At 44.5% G+C, this 17,071-nt stretch overlaps 1 protein-coding gene across 1 annotated transcript in view; it reads left to right on the top strand.

Annotated features, from left to right (window-relative positions):
- The window catches only part of ZGLP1 (zinc finger GATA like protein 1), a 546,271-nt gene that overhangs the window by 350,046 nt on the left and 179,154 nt on the right, over nt 1-17,071 (top strand). The window contains exon 4 of the mRNA XM_078659174.1: nt 3,175-3,268. Within this exon, the coding sequence (XP_078515300.1) occupies nt 3,175-3,268 (94 nt within the window). The remainder of the gene's footprint in view (nt 1-3,174; nt 3,269-17,071) is intronic.

A 17,071-nucleotide genomic window follows, 5' to 3' on the forward strand; every position in this document is an offset into this window, starting at 1 on the left:
GTGGAAATTACTGTGAATGCGTTTAATGCGATAAAAATACCTATTCATGGAACTCTCTAAATTAATTCATACGGGTGTTGTGATTGTTGGTCTTAACATGAGAAGTATATCTAAGGGTCGATTTGACTTGCAAATCGGAGTTGGATATGCTTAATACTGTTGATGTTTCCTTTCTGGTCATGTTGCTTATTGGGGAGGGGGGGCAGGGGGAGGGAGGGGGGAATTTTGAAATTCGAAATTGGAAAAGTAACTGGTTGTGTTTGAAAATAAGTACTTATACAGATTCTGTCTGTATATCTTTACTGTAGATGTCCTAACCATCTCGTTCATGAATAAGAGGATTATTATTTTCTCAGGCTCAGCCAAGGTATATTGTCATTTAAGCCCTCGGAATCTGTCTTCAACCTATGGACCCAACGGTGCTCTTTTTTCGAAGAGGATCTTCTCTGCATTCCTGTCTTTTGTCTCAAGGGTTTCAAGGATGACCCAGTTTAATTCTTCTACCGTGTGGCCCACAAGCAAAAAATTATTTGCCATCTTGGTGGTGCTTTTTTTGCACTTAACATTGCTCCGATGCTCGCAAATCCTCTGCTTGGCCTTCCTGCAGGTCATTCTGATGTATCGCATGTTACACGGGCAAGTTATCATGTACACCACATGACTGGTGTTACAATTCGTGTGATTCCTTATGGTCCATTTTAGGTTTGGGAGAAGTTGTAATTCCTTCGTCGGTTGAGTGAGACTACACACCGAGCAAAAGCCGCAGGGGAAGTGTCCTGTAACAGGTGGATTACCCCATAAGCTTGTTCTTTCTCTGGGTTTGCTAGGAGGTGGTCTCGTGTGGACAAGTATGTCCTTCAGATTCCGGCTTCTTTTGTTGGCGAACCTTGGTTTCGGCCATTTCAGGGTACCTGTCGTAAGGATACTCCAATTCTTATTGATTATCTTCTTGACTTTTTCGGTCACAGGGCTGTAAGTTGTTATACATGTCATTAGTTCTTCCTGTGTTGTTTTTTCTATTCTTTCCAAAAGACCATCTCTATTTTGATGGCGGGCTCGCTTATTACATTTATTAATCACCTTCCTTGGGTAATTTCGATCCTTAAGTTTTTGACAGAGTTCATTCGCTTGCGTTTTATACTCCTTGGTCTTACTGCAGTTCGACCGCAGTCTGAGAAATTGAGGGGAGGTTTTCCCTCAGACAGCGGGGGCGGAAACTATTAAAGGATAGCAGGCTGTTCTTCGCTGCGGTTTTGAAGAAGGTGCAAGTTTGTAAGGTCTCTCCTTCGGCATAGATGGTAATGTCTAAGAAATCCAGGCTTTGTTTGTCAGCATTATAAGTGAATTTCAAACATTCATCTCTGGTATTTATCCAGGAGTGGAAGTTCTGTAGGCTGACCATATCGCCATTCCACATACCTCCTGCATACCCTGGTTGTGCAGGACAAGTCATTAATCTAACCTGCCAGGGCCTGACCCCAGCCAGGGACTCGGAGAAATATGACATTTCTGGACGACCCAAAAGCAGTTCAAATATGTCTATGGACACTGCTGAATACTTCTTTTCACATCTGCTATACTGGCCTTTAGTGCGTGTCTGGAACCTGTAGGCCTTGTGGAAGTTACTCTAGCCATGGGTTCCACCTCCCCATAAGGGAATTATGAAGTGAAAAGCTAAGTAAAACACACTGACTTTCCCTGGCATGTTTCCTTACAGTGTATAACGCCTATTCCATATCACCACCCAATTGTGCATAAGTCCTGCCACACCATTCACTTTGTAGCTGCTCCTGGACTGCGCACGCTAGGAATCTCCCCTGCGCAGCCCGTACATATGTGCACACGCATATACACATATCTGCATATAACCAGCGGGAGGCCCCATACTCCAGCGGCTGAACAGCGCCCTAGTCAAGCCAGGGGGACACCAGTAAAATCTCCATGCAGTCTCCTTCATTATGAGTTCACTGTAGATGCGTCCCAGATTATGAGACTCCCCCCACAGTAAAAGCTCAACAATTAGGTGTTCAAAAAGCGAAAAATCTGGGCGGCCCCTAGTGTCAGAACCACCTCTAACAATTATTCATTACTCTGGTATCCAGGTGGAGCTCTATCTAAAGGCAACACAGACATTATATTTAGTTCTGAAGAATACCCCGAACAGATGATTTTACAATCACACTAATCCCCAGGGGTTGAAATGTCGATGCATACTTACAAGTGTTATTGATCAACTAGACCAATAGAGAAACAGAGGATTAATTCCTGGTAGTGTTGAATCAGACTTTTCATGTACCTCACGCGGTGTTTACATTTGTGCTTTTTTTATATATGTTTATTGGTTATGTCTAAATTGTGTTGTGATATATATGTAAACACATTTGTTTTCACTTCACGTCTCTTATTTGTTAATAAGTGTAGTTGTACACCATATATCTGAGTGTATATAAATGTCCTGTTTCTTTGAGTATTTTTTATGATTTTGTCATAAAAATCCTAACATATTCAGAAATATACGAGTAATTTCTGGTAGAGTTTTTATAGTTTGGACTTGCTCTTATGTTGATCATTAAAAGAAAATCTCATCTTACTAGAGGGATACAAAAAAAAACGTTTTTCACTTTCTAAAGCATTTTTGGTGGCAGAACCACTGTTCACCTAATGTACTAAACCCCAGGTTCTGCACGTAACTGGGTCACCCCATTGTTTTATATTGACTTATATTATAACGTGTCACAACCAATATATGTTGCTTTAAAGCTAAGCCTTATCCCAATTTTAAGGAAGCGCTAGTCCATGTTAAATATTTGTAAAGTAGGCAAAAGGAGCCAAACAAGCGTTTGCTCAAGATATCTGTGTGGAATCCCTGTATTCTAAATTTGAATCCTGGTAGGAACCAACTAGCAGCCTTTCTTCCCAGGTCTGTAAAATGAGAGTTCAGTTTGTGAACGGACTAAAATATTTGGTGTAAATAACTTAAAACTGGTAAAATATGGTCTCTTCCTCAAGCAGATAAAAAACTGGTGCAGACGAGCCTGCATCTTGCAAGCATTGGAGCAACTGGATTTTAAAAATGTTTTCCTGTTGTAAATATTGTATACATGATTCCAAAACAATGTTTCGTTAACTATTTAAATTATAAATGCAACTGAGTCTGATGTTTCTTCTAATTAGGGAACAAGCGATGTGCTTCCTGCAAAACTTGCAAAACGCCGCTATGGAGGGACGCGGAAGACGGAACCCCGCTCTGCAATGCATGTGGGATAAGGTACTGTCATTTTGCAGAACTTCTGGTCTTGGGTGTGTTCAGTTGGGGTATACATTGTGCTGTGTTGGACCTTTATACATATCAGAATCCCACTTTGTAATGCCTTTCTGATGGGTAAGCATGCACAGCTTCTGTTTGACACACTTTCTATCTTTCTCTTACAGTCGCTGCCTCTTTTTACTGAGTCATATGCGTTTCTCATCTGTTTCCATTTCTCATTTTTTATGATGCTTTTTATTCAATCTATCTGAAAAAACAAAGGTTACAACAATGTTATAGTTAGGCTGAGATTTCACTCTTACAAAGCCAGTAAAATTGAGCATTTATAGTTACCTGAACCAACTATAACTTACATTCCCACAATGCACTGCTTATGACCTCACATATTACATCACTCATGACATGACCAGTGACCTCACTGATGACATTACAAATGACAAAACTCATGACATCATCAATTAAGTGTTTTCAGGAGTTTATGGGTGTCAAACATATAACGAACCCTCTGCAAAAGGTACATTAGTATACTAGGTTCACTAATACTAAGTGATACTACTTCTAACGTATATTATGTGAGTGGCTGTGAGACTGTATGTATCTTTGTGTGTAGGGATGTGTAAGTTGCAGTATAGGTTTATAAGTAGGTGTGTAAGTAGCTGTGTAGGTGAGTGACATGCTGTGTAAGTGGTGGTATAGGTAAGTGCGTGTGTCAGTGGCTGTGTGAGTGAGTGGCAGTGTGAGTAGCTCTATGGGTGAGTAAGTAGGTATGTAGTGGCTATGGGTGGGTGAGTGACTGGGTGTCTGATTAGCTGTATGAGTGAGTGACTTGGCGTATGTGAGTGAGTGGGTGTTTAGTTAAGTAATTGGTGTGCTAGTGGCTTTATTGGAGTGTGTGTGGCTGTATGTGTGAGTGAGTGGACATGTGAGTGCTTGCATGGATGGGTGAATAGGTATGTTAGTTGGTGTGTGTGTGAGAGTCTTTGTATGGGTGAGTGAGTGGCTGTGTTGAGGGGCTGTATGAGTGAGTGTGTGAGTAACTGTATAGTTAAAAAAGTGGGTGTGTCAGAAACTGTATGGGTGAGTGAGGCTATGTGAGTGGCTGTACAGGTGCGTGACTGGTTGTATGAGTGTCTGTATGGGGGAGCGAATGGTTGCGAGTGTGGCTCTACAAGTGAGTGTGTGACTGCCTCTATGGAGGAGTGAGTGGGTATATGAGTACTGGAATGGGTCTGTGAATGGGTATGTGAGTGTGTGTCAGTGGGCGTATGAGAAGTTCTATGGGGGTACGAGTGGGTGTGTGAGTGGTTCTGTGGATGATGTCATTTGAGATGTCATCAGTGATGTCACTGACCATGTCATAAGTGATGTAATATTTGGTGTCATCAGCAGTGCATTGAGGGGGCATAAGTTATAGTTAGCTCAGGTAACTATAATTGCTGAATTACACTGCTTTTATATGAATGAAATCTCAGCCTAATTATAATGTCCCTGTAATCTTTGTATTTTTTCAGTGAATTTCCTAGGTTTTTACATTGTATTAACTACCTTAAAGTCCCTGCAACCTTTGTTTTTTTCCAGTAAATTTCTAAGGTTTTTCAAATTCAATTTCCTAACGATATTGTCCCAATAACTTTTTTTTTGTAAGTGAATTTCTATGGTTGTTTAACTAGTAGTGGAGAAAGCGGGCGGTACCTCCGACCAGCTCTCGGGAATCCCGCTGTAAGGGACTTACTGGAGGTAACAGGAGGGTTTCTTGGCTCCCAAGATCCCTCAGCAGCCAAGGGGACTTCATCCCCCAAGTGATAGTGCACCAGGAGATGCGTTTACAGAGGGGGAGAAAGGGGACATGGCCTCCAAAGTCTTTAGCGCAATCATGCTCTCTGGGATTTACTTGAGGTAACAGGAGGGGTAATTGTCCCCCAAGAACTCTCTGGAGCCAAGACGACTGATGTAGAAATGGGGCATGGCATGCGAAGACCTCTCAGCAATCCCGCAGTGTGGGACTGATTTGCAGTAACTGGAGGGCTTGTTGGCCCCCAATGACCCTCTGGAGCAAAGGGAACTTCATTCCTCAACCAGTTGTGTGCCAGGAGGCACGTTTGCAGAGTGGTGCTAAAGGGGGCGTGGCATTCGGTGACTTGTCAACACTTTTTTTTTCTTTAAAAAAAAAATTAGGGGAGGAGGCCTGCATGACCACCCCTTCATTGCGCCGTTTTCGGCCCTGGGGACTCCATTCCCAGGGCCAGGCCTTTTTTCAGTGGGGGAGTGGCACCGCCTCTAGGGTCGATTCTGGCCCCGGGGACCTCATCCCCAGGGCCCAGCCATTTTATTTAATTCATTTTTTTTTAAATAACAGGAGAAGAGGCCAGCACGACCCCCTTTCCAAGCTGATTTCAGCCCTGGAAGACACCATACCTCAGGGCCCAGCTTCTGTTGCTGGTGCCCTGGTTTCACCCAGGGCACACACTTTTTAGTGTTGGGGGTTGCAGAGAGAGCCTCAAGGCCCTTGAGTTCCCTGGTGGCTCCCTGCCTCCTGCAGGAGCCAGCAATGCTTTTACACACAAGGAGCTTTTAATATGCGGCTCACTGTGTGTAAAAGCAATTGGTGCAAAATGCTCTTCCTTGCTCAAAGTGGAGCACAGCAGCTATGGGTTGGTGGGAACGGTTAAGCTCCCTTCAAGCCATAGCAACTAGCTATATCCTGGGGATGGGCAGCCCAGGACATAGCAGGAGTCCACCCTGGGGGGTGGCGGTCCCCAGGACCATGTATGGCTCTAGGAGGGTTGCCACTTTTTCCCCTCCTTCCTTGAATAAGGGTCTGCCTCAGGGAGGTGGCAATCCCTAGGGCTGTGAATGGCAAAGTGAGCTACAGAATGATGCAGCCCCCCCTCCCATTCTTCAACATGCACTTTGGTCCTGGGAGGTCAGTGAGGCCCCTATATCAAAAATGAAAAGCCCCTGGGAGTTGGTGGCCACCGGGGCAGGTGGGGTCCACAAGGCCCCCCATTACATTAGCCCCGTGGAACTGGCAGTCCCTGAGGCTGTGGTGCAAGCCATACTGGTCTCCCCGACATGCATTTAGTAAATAGCCAAGGGAGGTGGCAGTCCTTGGGGCTGCGGTGTGACCGTGTGGGCCCCAGCATATTTATTACGGTTTGCCCCGGGGAGGTTACGGTTCCTGGGTGGTGGGTGCCACATGGGCACCCTGCATATTTTTTAAAACATGGCCTCGGGATTTGGCCTCTCGGGGGCTTTATATAAAAGACGTGCGGGAGCCCACTCATCTTTTTTTCTTTTTTTGCCACAGGTCCACCCACGAATTTGAGGCACAATTAAAAAGAAAAATGCTTTTAACACCCGGCGAGGTCCCTGTGAGGACCCACCCACCATATCTAGGAGGGTCATGGTATTCCTACCCTTTCTCCTTATCTTTATTTTTCATTTTTTTTGTGGGACTGAGCTTTAAGCTGGGTCCCAAGATGGCTGGCAACACTTGCTGGTTGAAGTGTTGTCAGTCAATCAAATTTCTGTGGGATCCGCGTGTCCACTGCAAGGACTCGCGTACCCAAATTTCTATAATTTTTCAAATCTAAGTATTTCTAAAGCTACTGAACGGATTTATACCAAATCACAAATAGTACGCTTTCTGGACCAACAACTAGCTTTCTGCCAAATTTGGTGTAATTCCATTCAGCTGTTCGGTCTGTAATCATGTTAAAAAATGAAAAATCAAACACAAGGAGATGATGGACTGAGCGCTGAAACATTTCAGACACTCGCCCCCAGGCACAGATCTGGGTTCCATCCATCCATCCTCCTTCTTTCTCACTTTGCCACCCAAATCAGTCTTGGCCCTGTGCCTCATGGGAGCAGTCCAGCCTGAATTGCCAAGCCATGTCTATCCTGGACAGGAAATAAGCATCCTGGGACCGGTTTTGGGGTAACGCCCCTCTTCAGTCAGGCTAGCTTGAATCCAGTGGCAACGTGAGCAATGGACCCACGTCCGGGCATACTCTGCTACCTTGGGGATGAATAAAGCACACACAAGGAGATGATGGCCGGAGTGCTGAAACTTTTCAGACACCCACCCCCAGTCACAGATCTGGGTTGAATACATCTTCATTCTTTAGTTCACTTTGCCACCTCAGTTCAGACACAGCTATATACAAATCAGTCTTGGCCCTGTGCCTCATGGGTACAGTCCAGTCTGAACTGCCAAGCCATGTCTTCCCTGGACCGGAAACGAGCATCCTGGGGTCGGTTTCGGGGTAACAGCCCTCATCAGCCAGGCTAGCTTGAATCCAGTGGCAACGATCTCTGTACTGGGGTGAATGTATGACATTGTTCTGCATTCTGTCCATCAATTGTTGTTTTTGCAAAAAATAAAAAATACCCATAGACATTACATGGGGAAAATGTGTTTTGGGACTCCCCTTTTTTCTTGACCGGGTCACCCTGAAACTTTTAATGCAGCAGCTGAATCAAAAAGAGTATGTTTTTGGAAAATGTCTTGAAGATTTGTCATGCGGCGGCAAAGTTATTGGCAAAACAAACGCTTTGCCTTCAGAAACTTTAATCCTAACTATAACTACATCCTGGCTATCACCAGAACCATATATCTATATTTATCAGCAAGAGCGAAGTCCCGCAGAAAGTCCAGTCACGTCCGCAAAGCAGGGCCGGTGCGAGTAATGGATGCAGGTCCAGGTGCAAATCAAGAAAAGAGTGCGCCAATTGACAACAAAAGGACTCCACAGTGATTGAAATTTCAAGATTTAATGAGCAACGTATTTCAACCTGACAGTCTTATTCCTGGCCTCAAAAGCACAGTGCACCACCACCTTATGCCAGAAGGAGCAAACAATGGACATAGAAAGCATATGTTCCCTTTCGTGCTCATTATAACAGAAAATATATACAAAGTCATGTAGTTGTCATGTAATATCGAAAATAGACTGACATATTTGTCTTGTTAATGTTTCATTATTACATTTGTACATTTGAACAGAGGGCAAAGCCAAGAGAAATGTGGGCTCATTACTCACATTTAAAAGGTGTGCTTAGTGAGAGTGACCATGAGTGCAGTGCTATAAAATGCGCACCTAGATGACTGTGCAGAAGGGAGAGAAAGTAAAGGCAAAAGCCTTCCAGCGCGAGTGCACCAATACATTGTATCTTTCAGAGTAGAGAACCTTAGCCATGTGTGTGATATATAAACATACACAGAACCTGCGAGTGATTATCTTTAGTGATACTCAGTATATAGTGTGATATACAATAGCACAAGAAGCTAAAACAGGAAGCGGGAAAGTTCAAGTTCAAGTTCAGGAATTTGTATAGCGCACTACTCACCCAGAGGGTCTCAAGGCGCTTGGGGGAAGGGGGTGCATTATTTATCGAATAGCCAGGTTTTAAGTTCCTTCCTGAAGGAAACGTGGTTCTGGGTAAGGCGGAGGTGAGTGGGGCGAGAATTCCAGGTTTTGGCCGCCAAGTAGGAGAAGGATCTTCCTCCCATGGTTGATCTTTGGATGCGTGGAACTGCAGCGAGGGCTTGATTGGAGGATCTAAGTTGGCGGGTCGGTGTGTAGAAGGACAGTCGTGTGTTGAGGCATTCGGGTCCTAGTTTGTAGAGGGCCTTGTGTGCGTGGGTGAGGAGACGGAACGTTATTCTCTTGTTGACTGGAAGCCAGTGGAGGTCTTTCAGGTGACCGGTAATGTGAGCTTGGCGCGGGATGTCCAATATGAGTCTGGCTGATGCGTTTTGGATGCGTTGGAGTTTTTTCTGTAATTTGGAAGTGGTTCCAGCGTAGTGGGTGTTTCCATAGTCCAGACGGCTAGTGACCAGAGCGTGGGTGACAGTCTTTCTTGTTTCGGTGGGGATCCAACGAAAGGGAAACAGTGGCCAAGTCGCCTTTGAATACCTGTGGAAGAGAATACATTTTAGTCCTCCCCCACTCATTTGATATACGTTACAGAATGCAAAAGTGTGCCATAGTTAATTGTACTTCGCAGCCGAAAAGTGATCGCCTAGTGGCTCTAGAAACTGAGCACTCTCCAAAATCTTCTCGACTCACTGCCTAAACCAAGCTAAATGGCCAAATCAAACAATACGAATAAAAGTAGGAATGAAAAAAGTGCCCCTGCACTTTGAAAGCTCATGAATGGAAAAATTGACATAAGCCTTACTAAAGCCCATGACAAACATGGCACAACTAGAAAAGAAAACAAAAAAGTGAAAAAACTAACATAACCCTAGGTGCACATAGACTAAATATGTGCCCCTGGTAGGGCAAATACTGCAAAAACAACAATGATGGACAGAATGTGGATCAATGTCACACATTCACCCCAGTCAAAAGATCTGGGCCCAAATCCATCGTTTTTCCACTCCACACCACCCTGGGTTAGACAATGGCGATATGCAAATCAGCGCTGACCCTGTGCCCCATGGGAACAGTCCAGTCCGAACTACAAAAGCCATGTCCTTCCCAGAACGGAAACAAGCATCCGAGGACCGGCCCGGTTTCGAGGTAACACCTCATCAGCCCGGCTAGCTTGCTTCCAGTGGTGTGGAGTGCCTGGGACTCACGTCTGAGCATCCCCAGTACACTTAGAGCGGTTACTGCAAAAACAACAATGATGGACAGAATGTGGATCAATGTCACACATTCACCCCAGTCAAAAGATCTGGGCCCAAATCCATCGTTTTTCCACTCCACACCACCCTGGGTTAGACAATGGCGATATGCAAATCAGCGCTGACCCTGTGCCCCATGGGAACAGTCCAGTCCGAACTACAAAAGCCATGTCCTTCCCAGAACGGAAACAAGCATCCGAGGACCGGCCCGGTTTCGAGGTAACACCTCTCATCAGCCCGGCTAGCTTGCTTCCAGTGGTGTGGAGTGCCTGGGACTCACGTCTGAGCATCCCCAGTACACTTAGAGCGGTTACTGCAAAAACAACAATGATGGACAGAATGTGGATCAATGTCACACATTCACCCCAGTCAAAAGATCTGGGCCCAAATCCATCGTTTTTCCACTCCACACCACCCTGGGTTAGACAATGGCGACATGGACTTTCTAAATAGATCTAGTGACAAAATTGCTGAACGGATTTACATGAAATTTGGCAGGAATGGTTTGAGTCACACCCAAACACATTTGCTTATAAAGCGCTACTTTCGAGCTGAATAAACTCTGAATGTGTACATTGTACTTTCGCTTCTGTAATCCCTAATGCGGCAGTAGAAAGCACGCAGCCATTCCGGCTGTAGTGTCACGTAGTGATGTGTGTGTGCCACAGCCAAGAAGATAGCACCAGTTTTTCCTGTCTGATGGAGACCTTTTTTTACTGCAAAACAGATAAATATTGTGGTCATTGCGCTCCTCAGCTAATTTCACGATTATTTGGCAAATCGTGAAATTGCAAAATGCTGGAGGGTCTGCCCATTACTTGAAATCAACTGAAGAAATTTTGATCAAATAACAAAAATACTCCTTTCCACACCATAGCCTATATCTCGCAACTTTTCAGCTACTTTGCCTTGTGTCCTGAGGCTGCACTTTGAAAGAGAAAAATGTCTGAAAAAGACAACATTTTCTGCAATGTATGTTTTTTGGATCCATTTCACAGGGGAACAACTGAAGGAAAGGAGAGGAAAAAGCGGATAACGTGCAGTTTCTTGAAGTCATGGTTTTTAGCAGGTGAGTAGGATCGAGAGAGACAGAATGAAGATGAAAGAGAGAGAGAGAGTTGAGAGAAGAGTCCAGAAGATAGGAGAGAACAGGCAGAAATAAGCGAGCAGGAGGTGTATTTTTATTAATGTTTGCTCCGGTACACATTTAATCTTCCACAGGCCCTGCTGGGCGCAACCCGCTGCCCTATTTTTCACAAGTTCTCCATAAAGGTAAATGAAAATGCTCCAGTCTGTCTGGTCAGAGGTCCCTCTGTGAATATGCGTGCATCTTAAAACTAGAACTGCAGAGGTTACTGGCTGTCAGGGTGAGGAGAATTGATTTGGAAGAGCTGCATACCTTAATCCTAATGATGTTGAATGAAAGACGAGAAAGGGAAAGTAGCACTTCACCAGCAAACTCTGTATAGAGGCACTAATGTGTTTGGATGTGACTAAAACCAACCTGGCCACTTTGTGGCCATTTGTTCCGTTTGAACATTTTTTTTCTTCCTTTTGTTTCTATGTCCTGGGGCTGCCCTTTGGAAGGAAAAAATGCCTGAAAAAATTACATTTTCAGCAATGTGTTTTTTTGGGAGTTTTTTGGATCCATTTCTCTAGGGTGCACATGAACGAAAGGAGATTAAAAAGAGAGTATGTGCCGTTTTTTTATGGCACAGTTTTCTGCAGGTGAGGGGGATTGAGATAGAGACAGATGAGTGGAGAGAGCGAGCGATTAAAGCAAACAAAAAAGAGGGGGAGAAGGAGCAAGAGAGAGAGAGAGCTGTCAGTGGCCTCAGTGCATCAGTGCCAAAAGCAAAATATGAATACAATTTTATCAACGCCCCCTCAAGCTCTGTTAGATAGGCTTTTGAGAACATAACATGGGGGGAGAGTCCTATTTTAGTCCATCTGCAGCAGCAGGAAGGATTCACAAAACTGGAACTCTTGTAAGAGTCCCACAGAACCGAGTCACTGCAACCAGAGACTGTAGCAGCCGAGGAAGGTACACAGTGAGGTTAATAAGAAGGAAGCTATAAAACCGAATAATGATCCGTAACCCAAAATTTTTATTTAATAATAAATTGGAATAAATTCACTCATGGATTTGTGAGTGCTGATTTCTCCCTGGAGTCGGGGTTTCCACAGTGCACTTACCGCTGTTTACTAAGTGCTTTGAGGTTAGGAGTTCAGGCTATGCCATTGGCTGTCAGATAGTGTGGGGTATTTTTTTCATTGATGGTTGACGATTAGCAGTCAATGAGATGCTTGAGCAAAGCCTAAGGATGGAGTCCTTGGGTTGTGAATAAGAGAATGGAACCAAGCAACAGAACATGTCTACAAAAGTCTAGAGTGAAGCCGCAGAAACAATGTGCGATCTTGGCCAAGAATCCATAACAAACAAGCCAGCAAGAGTAGGGTAGTGCACTGCTCACGTCTGCAGTCCGAGCCATAAGAACTGAGGACAAGACCATAAGTGAAACAAAATATGGACCACTGACAAAAAGTCAGTTTATATTGAAATATCCCACATATTCTGTGACTTAAAAACACCTATTGGAAATCTATGAAGAGGCCTTTGTGTAAGAAGGCCAGCAAAAACTGAGATGGTGCGCAAAAAATGAAGAGGCCCAAGTTCAACCAGCTATGACAAGGAGTACCTGATGACGGATGACGAAGAATAAATGGGACCGAGTGCTAGGAAGGAAACAGCAAGCAGTGGAAGTTATTTTAATGACCTTTTTTTTTCAGACAGGAATGTATATTTTCAGAAAAAACATGTCTTTCAAATTATTTTATGGTGAAAATACACCTTTTTTATGTTCATTTATTCAGCAATGTGTGTAGCTGCGAGTGGCACATGCCATGTGCTTTTTGGACATGTTTTTATTTGACACGTCATTTTTGACAACTTCACACACTTGCATTTTTTGCCATTAGAAATTCGCTTTTTGAGGACTTGTGTATCTGTCTTTACAGTAATAAGCACATGCTTAAAAATCCCAGTATGCATAATGTTGCTGGTGAAAAAATCTCAACATGGTGGAAGGTGCCACATTTAACCTGGGTCACAGCAACACAGCCCCCCCTATTGTACATAATCATGTGCAACCATTGTAATCGCCCTGTGACCCTGAACTGCACATCCTCCTCTGATGTGTGGTATATAAATAAATAATACCTGATCTAGGTTTGTCTAGGCATATCAATAACAGATAGCTCAATAAATAAGAGTCAAGATTCGAGGTAGTAGGAGTTTTGCAGGTTTAATACAGCATAAGGACAGGAACAGGACAACCTGCACAGGAATAGGATGGCAGCGCTGCCGGGGGCAGAATCGGGACAAGGAGCAGGAAGCAGGAACAACTTTTTAATAATAGTACATGAGCATATATACATAACGCAAACACATAGCATTACATTGCAATAGGCGTAGCAGTGGGTGGAGCAATAGGCGTGACGCGTAGCAGTCGCGAAAGATAAGGGTGAAAATAGGTGTAACAGGGCGTATACATAGACATGTGATGCGAACGTAATAGAATATGTCATGAATGGGGCGGAAACAATGGAGGGGGCTACCTAAGGAGCCGGGACCTCTAACCTAATGGTGCGCGCAAACTGGCAATGACGTGTTACTAGGAGAAGCTGGGGGCTATGAACTCTGTGCTAGGAGCAGAGACTGAAGTCTGGAGAGTCAGGGCGACATGTACCTAAGCAGTATCTAGTATCTGATGTTTAGAGAACATGTTGATATAAACTAAGAATCAGGAGGGGAAAAGCTAACAGACACTAAGACTGGAGCATGCATTATTCTACATGTAGTGCGTGATGAGGAATATTAAATGACCAGTAATACAGTATTAATACAGCATTTCTCTTACATGGAGACGTAAAGGCTAGACAATGACGGAAACTATTGATGCGATTCAGTAGCTTTAGGAATGCAGAGAAGGAGGGCTGGATTGATAACTGGAATCATAACATACTCTTGGCAGACTCAGAGGCAGAGCCAGGCTGAACCGGGCACTGTGAGGCAGGAAGTAAGTGAAGGGTCGAGGATACAGGTGGGGGCTGTATTGCTCCTCAACGAGGGTTCAGGAGACAGGAGCTGAATCTGGTGTCCGGGCCCTTTTGAGGCCTAGAAACGGGGACTTTATAATGGAATAACGTGCACACTGAGAAACGTGGCAACGTAGCTATACATAGGCCTAATATTCGTTGTATTCACGAAGACTGGAAACTGGCATACTAGAGGTGGACACAACTATAATTGCGTCTTTAATCGAACATGGGGAATACATATGCATATTAATCATGCACACATAACATATGATGGAGGACGCGTAGGGACACAGAACATGGCAGAATTTACTTTTCCACATTCCCTCCTTGTCACTACGTTTCCATCAGGAAACATCAATATTCATGATACCAGACTTTGGAATGCCCTCCCCTTTGCCATCCGAGGAAATAGCAACCTCCTCTCATTCAGAAAGGCCTTGAAAACGCATTTGTTTGCTAAATCCTGCTGATCTGCCCCGAGCCTGCGCTAAACCATTTTATCTTCAAGCGCTGCGAGGCCCTAGGGCAGTTATGCGCTATACAAATGCAATTTTTCATTTCATTTCATACCATCTATCATTTCATACAGCATCATTTGCTCGTCTCGAATTTTCTTGGAACGGGATTTAGAACGGGGCTTGGGACTAGGAATAAATGATGTAGCACAAATGCCGCAAATCGCAGGGCCACATTGTATACAGAGGCAGCAACTGAATATGATCGCTACGGCAATACCTAGAAATGACAAGACTTTCCATCCCCAGGCGGAAATTATATTCCAGAACCAACCGGACCATGTCCAGGTGCCTGGATCTTGGTGTAACAGATGGGCAATTTTATGAAGTCTGGTTATAGCTGAATAAACAGACGGCGCGTTATTTGGAATAAAAATGCAGCAACTAGATCCGATGACTCTACATGCCCCGCCCCTATCGGCCAGTATGACGTCAAGGACGAGACGATTTTGCAAAACTACAAATCTCATAGCAGATTGCTCTTCGGTTAAGTTACCTAGGGCAGAGGCAGTCTCATTTACTACAGCTTCAAGGGTTCTGGTTAATCTACGGATTAGCTTACTATTCTGGATAGGTCCTATAAAGAAGAAGAAACCTCTATTGAAATCTGTATACTGTTCTAGAGCAGTTTCAGTATAATCGACTATTGGGGACTCGATCTCCCTTCTATGTCTAATGTGTACTAGATGTGTGTTTCTGTGATAATCAGATGGGGCTAGGAAAACAGGTGGCAGTAGGAAGGCAATGTAACAGGTTCCCTCCCAATCGGGGGGCAGACGAACATATGCGGTTTGACCACAGATAAAATAAGAATGACGTGAAGCTTTGAAAATAGATTTCCCACTGTCACTATAGCTGACAATAGTAGTACAATCGCTGTGTCCTACATGTACGGAACCATTATTTCGGACACATAATTCGCCTTTGACTGGTAGTACTGAAATTGCAGGTAAGTCTGGAGTAGTATCAGACTGAACATTCAGGACCATGAAATTCGAAGAATAATTACCTAAATTGTAAACTTCATTCTCTAGATCTAACCCGGTTCTGTGGGGAAGACCTTGCTTGTCTGGAAAACATGTACTGTTAAGAAAAGACATATCTGTTGAGGATGACGTTAACGTGGACCATGCTCCACACGAACCATTATGTGAAAAAGGATAAGGAAAGAGTGGCAGAACTCCCTTCGGTGTCTGGAAAGGGGGGAGTCGACCACATACCCAACAATTAGTGGCATTGCTGGTCTGGTGTGAATAATGTAACATGCGGATAAAAGAATTATTACGCATAGCGAGGCGGTAAGAGAGTTCATGAGGGGGCAGATCACTAAACGTGTGCTCTGCCGTAACATTAGAAAACTTATTTACATGAGGAACTGGAAAATACAGATAAAATGCATAACTGGTGCAGGAAATCATAATGCTGAGAAATAAAACGAAACTTAGAAAAACGATACATCGGATTGAGTTTTGACTCACTCTCTCACTATGGGGGTCTATTTTATACATGTCAGAAACAGTCTAACCGTTTCACCTAGGGGAGGACTTAGACAATCAAACTGGCTGACTTATTTTACTAGACCGGAGTTTCAATTTAAACTCCTGCTGCGGAGTTTTCTCTAACAGGGAGGGTGCAGTATCAGTGTCTTTTGCGGGACAGTCCTTGAGAACAATATTTTGGCAGTCTTTCAAATCCTGGGAAATGTTCTTTGAAACTGGTTTCAATCCATAAAACTTCTTGATGTGCGAAAGATGCACCCAGCCTTTGCGTCCCTCCAACTTCACGGCTGTACGGGTGGCGAGGAGGACCTGTCGGGGCTCCTTCCAGCGAGGCTCCAGCGGACTTGAGCGGTCGAAATTTCGCACTAGGACCATGGATCCGGGAACGATTTCATGCGGTGCCACCTCGGTATTGTCTGGAAATGCGGCGGCAACCTGTGAACGACAAGAGTTGAGGGCAGACATCAAGGAAGCTAGGTAATCTGTCAGCATATTACTTGAAACATGGGTAATACTTCGGGGTCTAGGTGTACCCCACATGTTAGGGGGGCGGCCGAAAACGACCTCATATGGGGACAGACCTGATCTGGAATGTGCGACCATGCGCATATAGAACAAAGCAACTGGCAGAGCTACTAGCCAGTCCACACCTTTCTCTTTACATACTTTGGCGATGCGGATTTTCAGGGTCTGGTTATGTCTCTCTACGAGACCAGCTGCTTCAGGATGGCGTACACAATGGAACTTCCACTGGTACCCTAACAAAAGGGAAACGTGTTTCATCAGCTCGGATGAGAATGGCTGGCCGTTATCAGAATATACGACCCTAGGGAGTCCATAACGGGGGAAGAACTCACGAACCAACTGCTTGGCAGTGGTCGCGGCTGTGTAATCTGGGACTGGATATGCTTCTGTCCACCTGGACAAAGCGCATACAACTACAAGAACATACTTGAAACCTCGACATCGCTCCATCTGAATATAATCCATCTGGAGGACTTCAAAAGGGTGGTCAGGAGGCTGGAATCCCCCTTGTTCCACCGGGACACTT

This window comes from Lissotriton helveticus, chromosome 1_1 (genome assembly GCF_964261635.1).
Source record: "Lissotriton helveticus chromosome 1_1, aLisHel1.1, whole genome shotgun sequence".
In the NCBI taxonomy this organism is placed as follows: domain Eukaryota; kingdom Metazoa; phylum Chordata; class Amphibia; order Caudata; family Salamandridae; genus Lissotriton; species Lissotriton helveticus.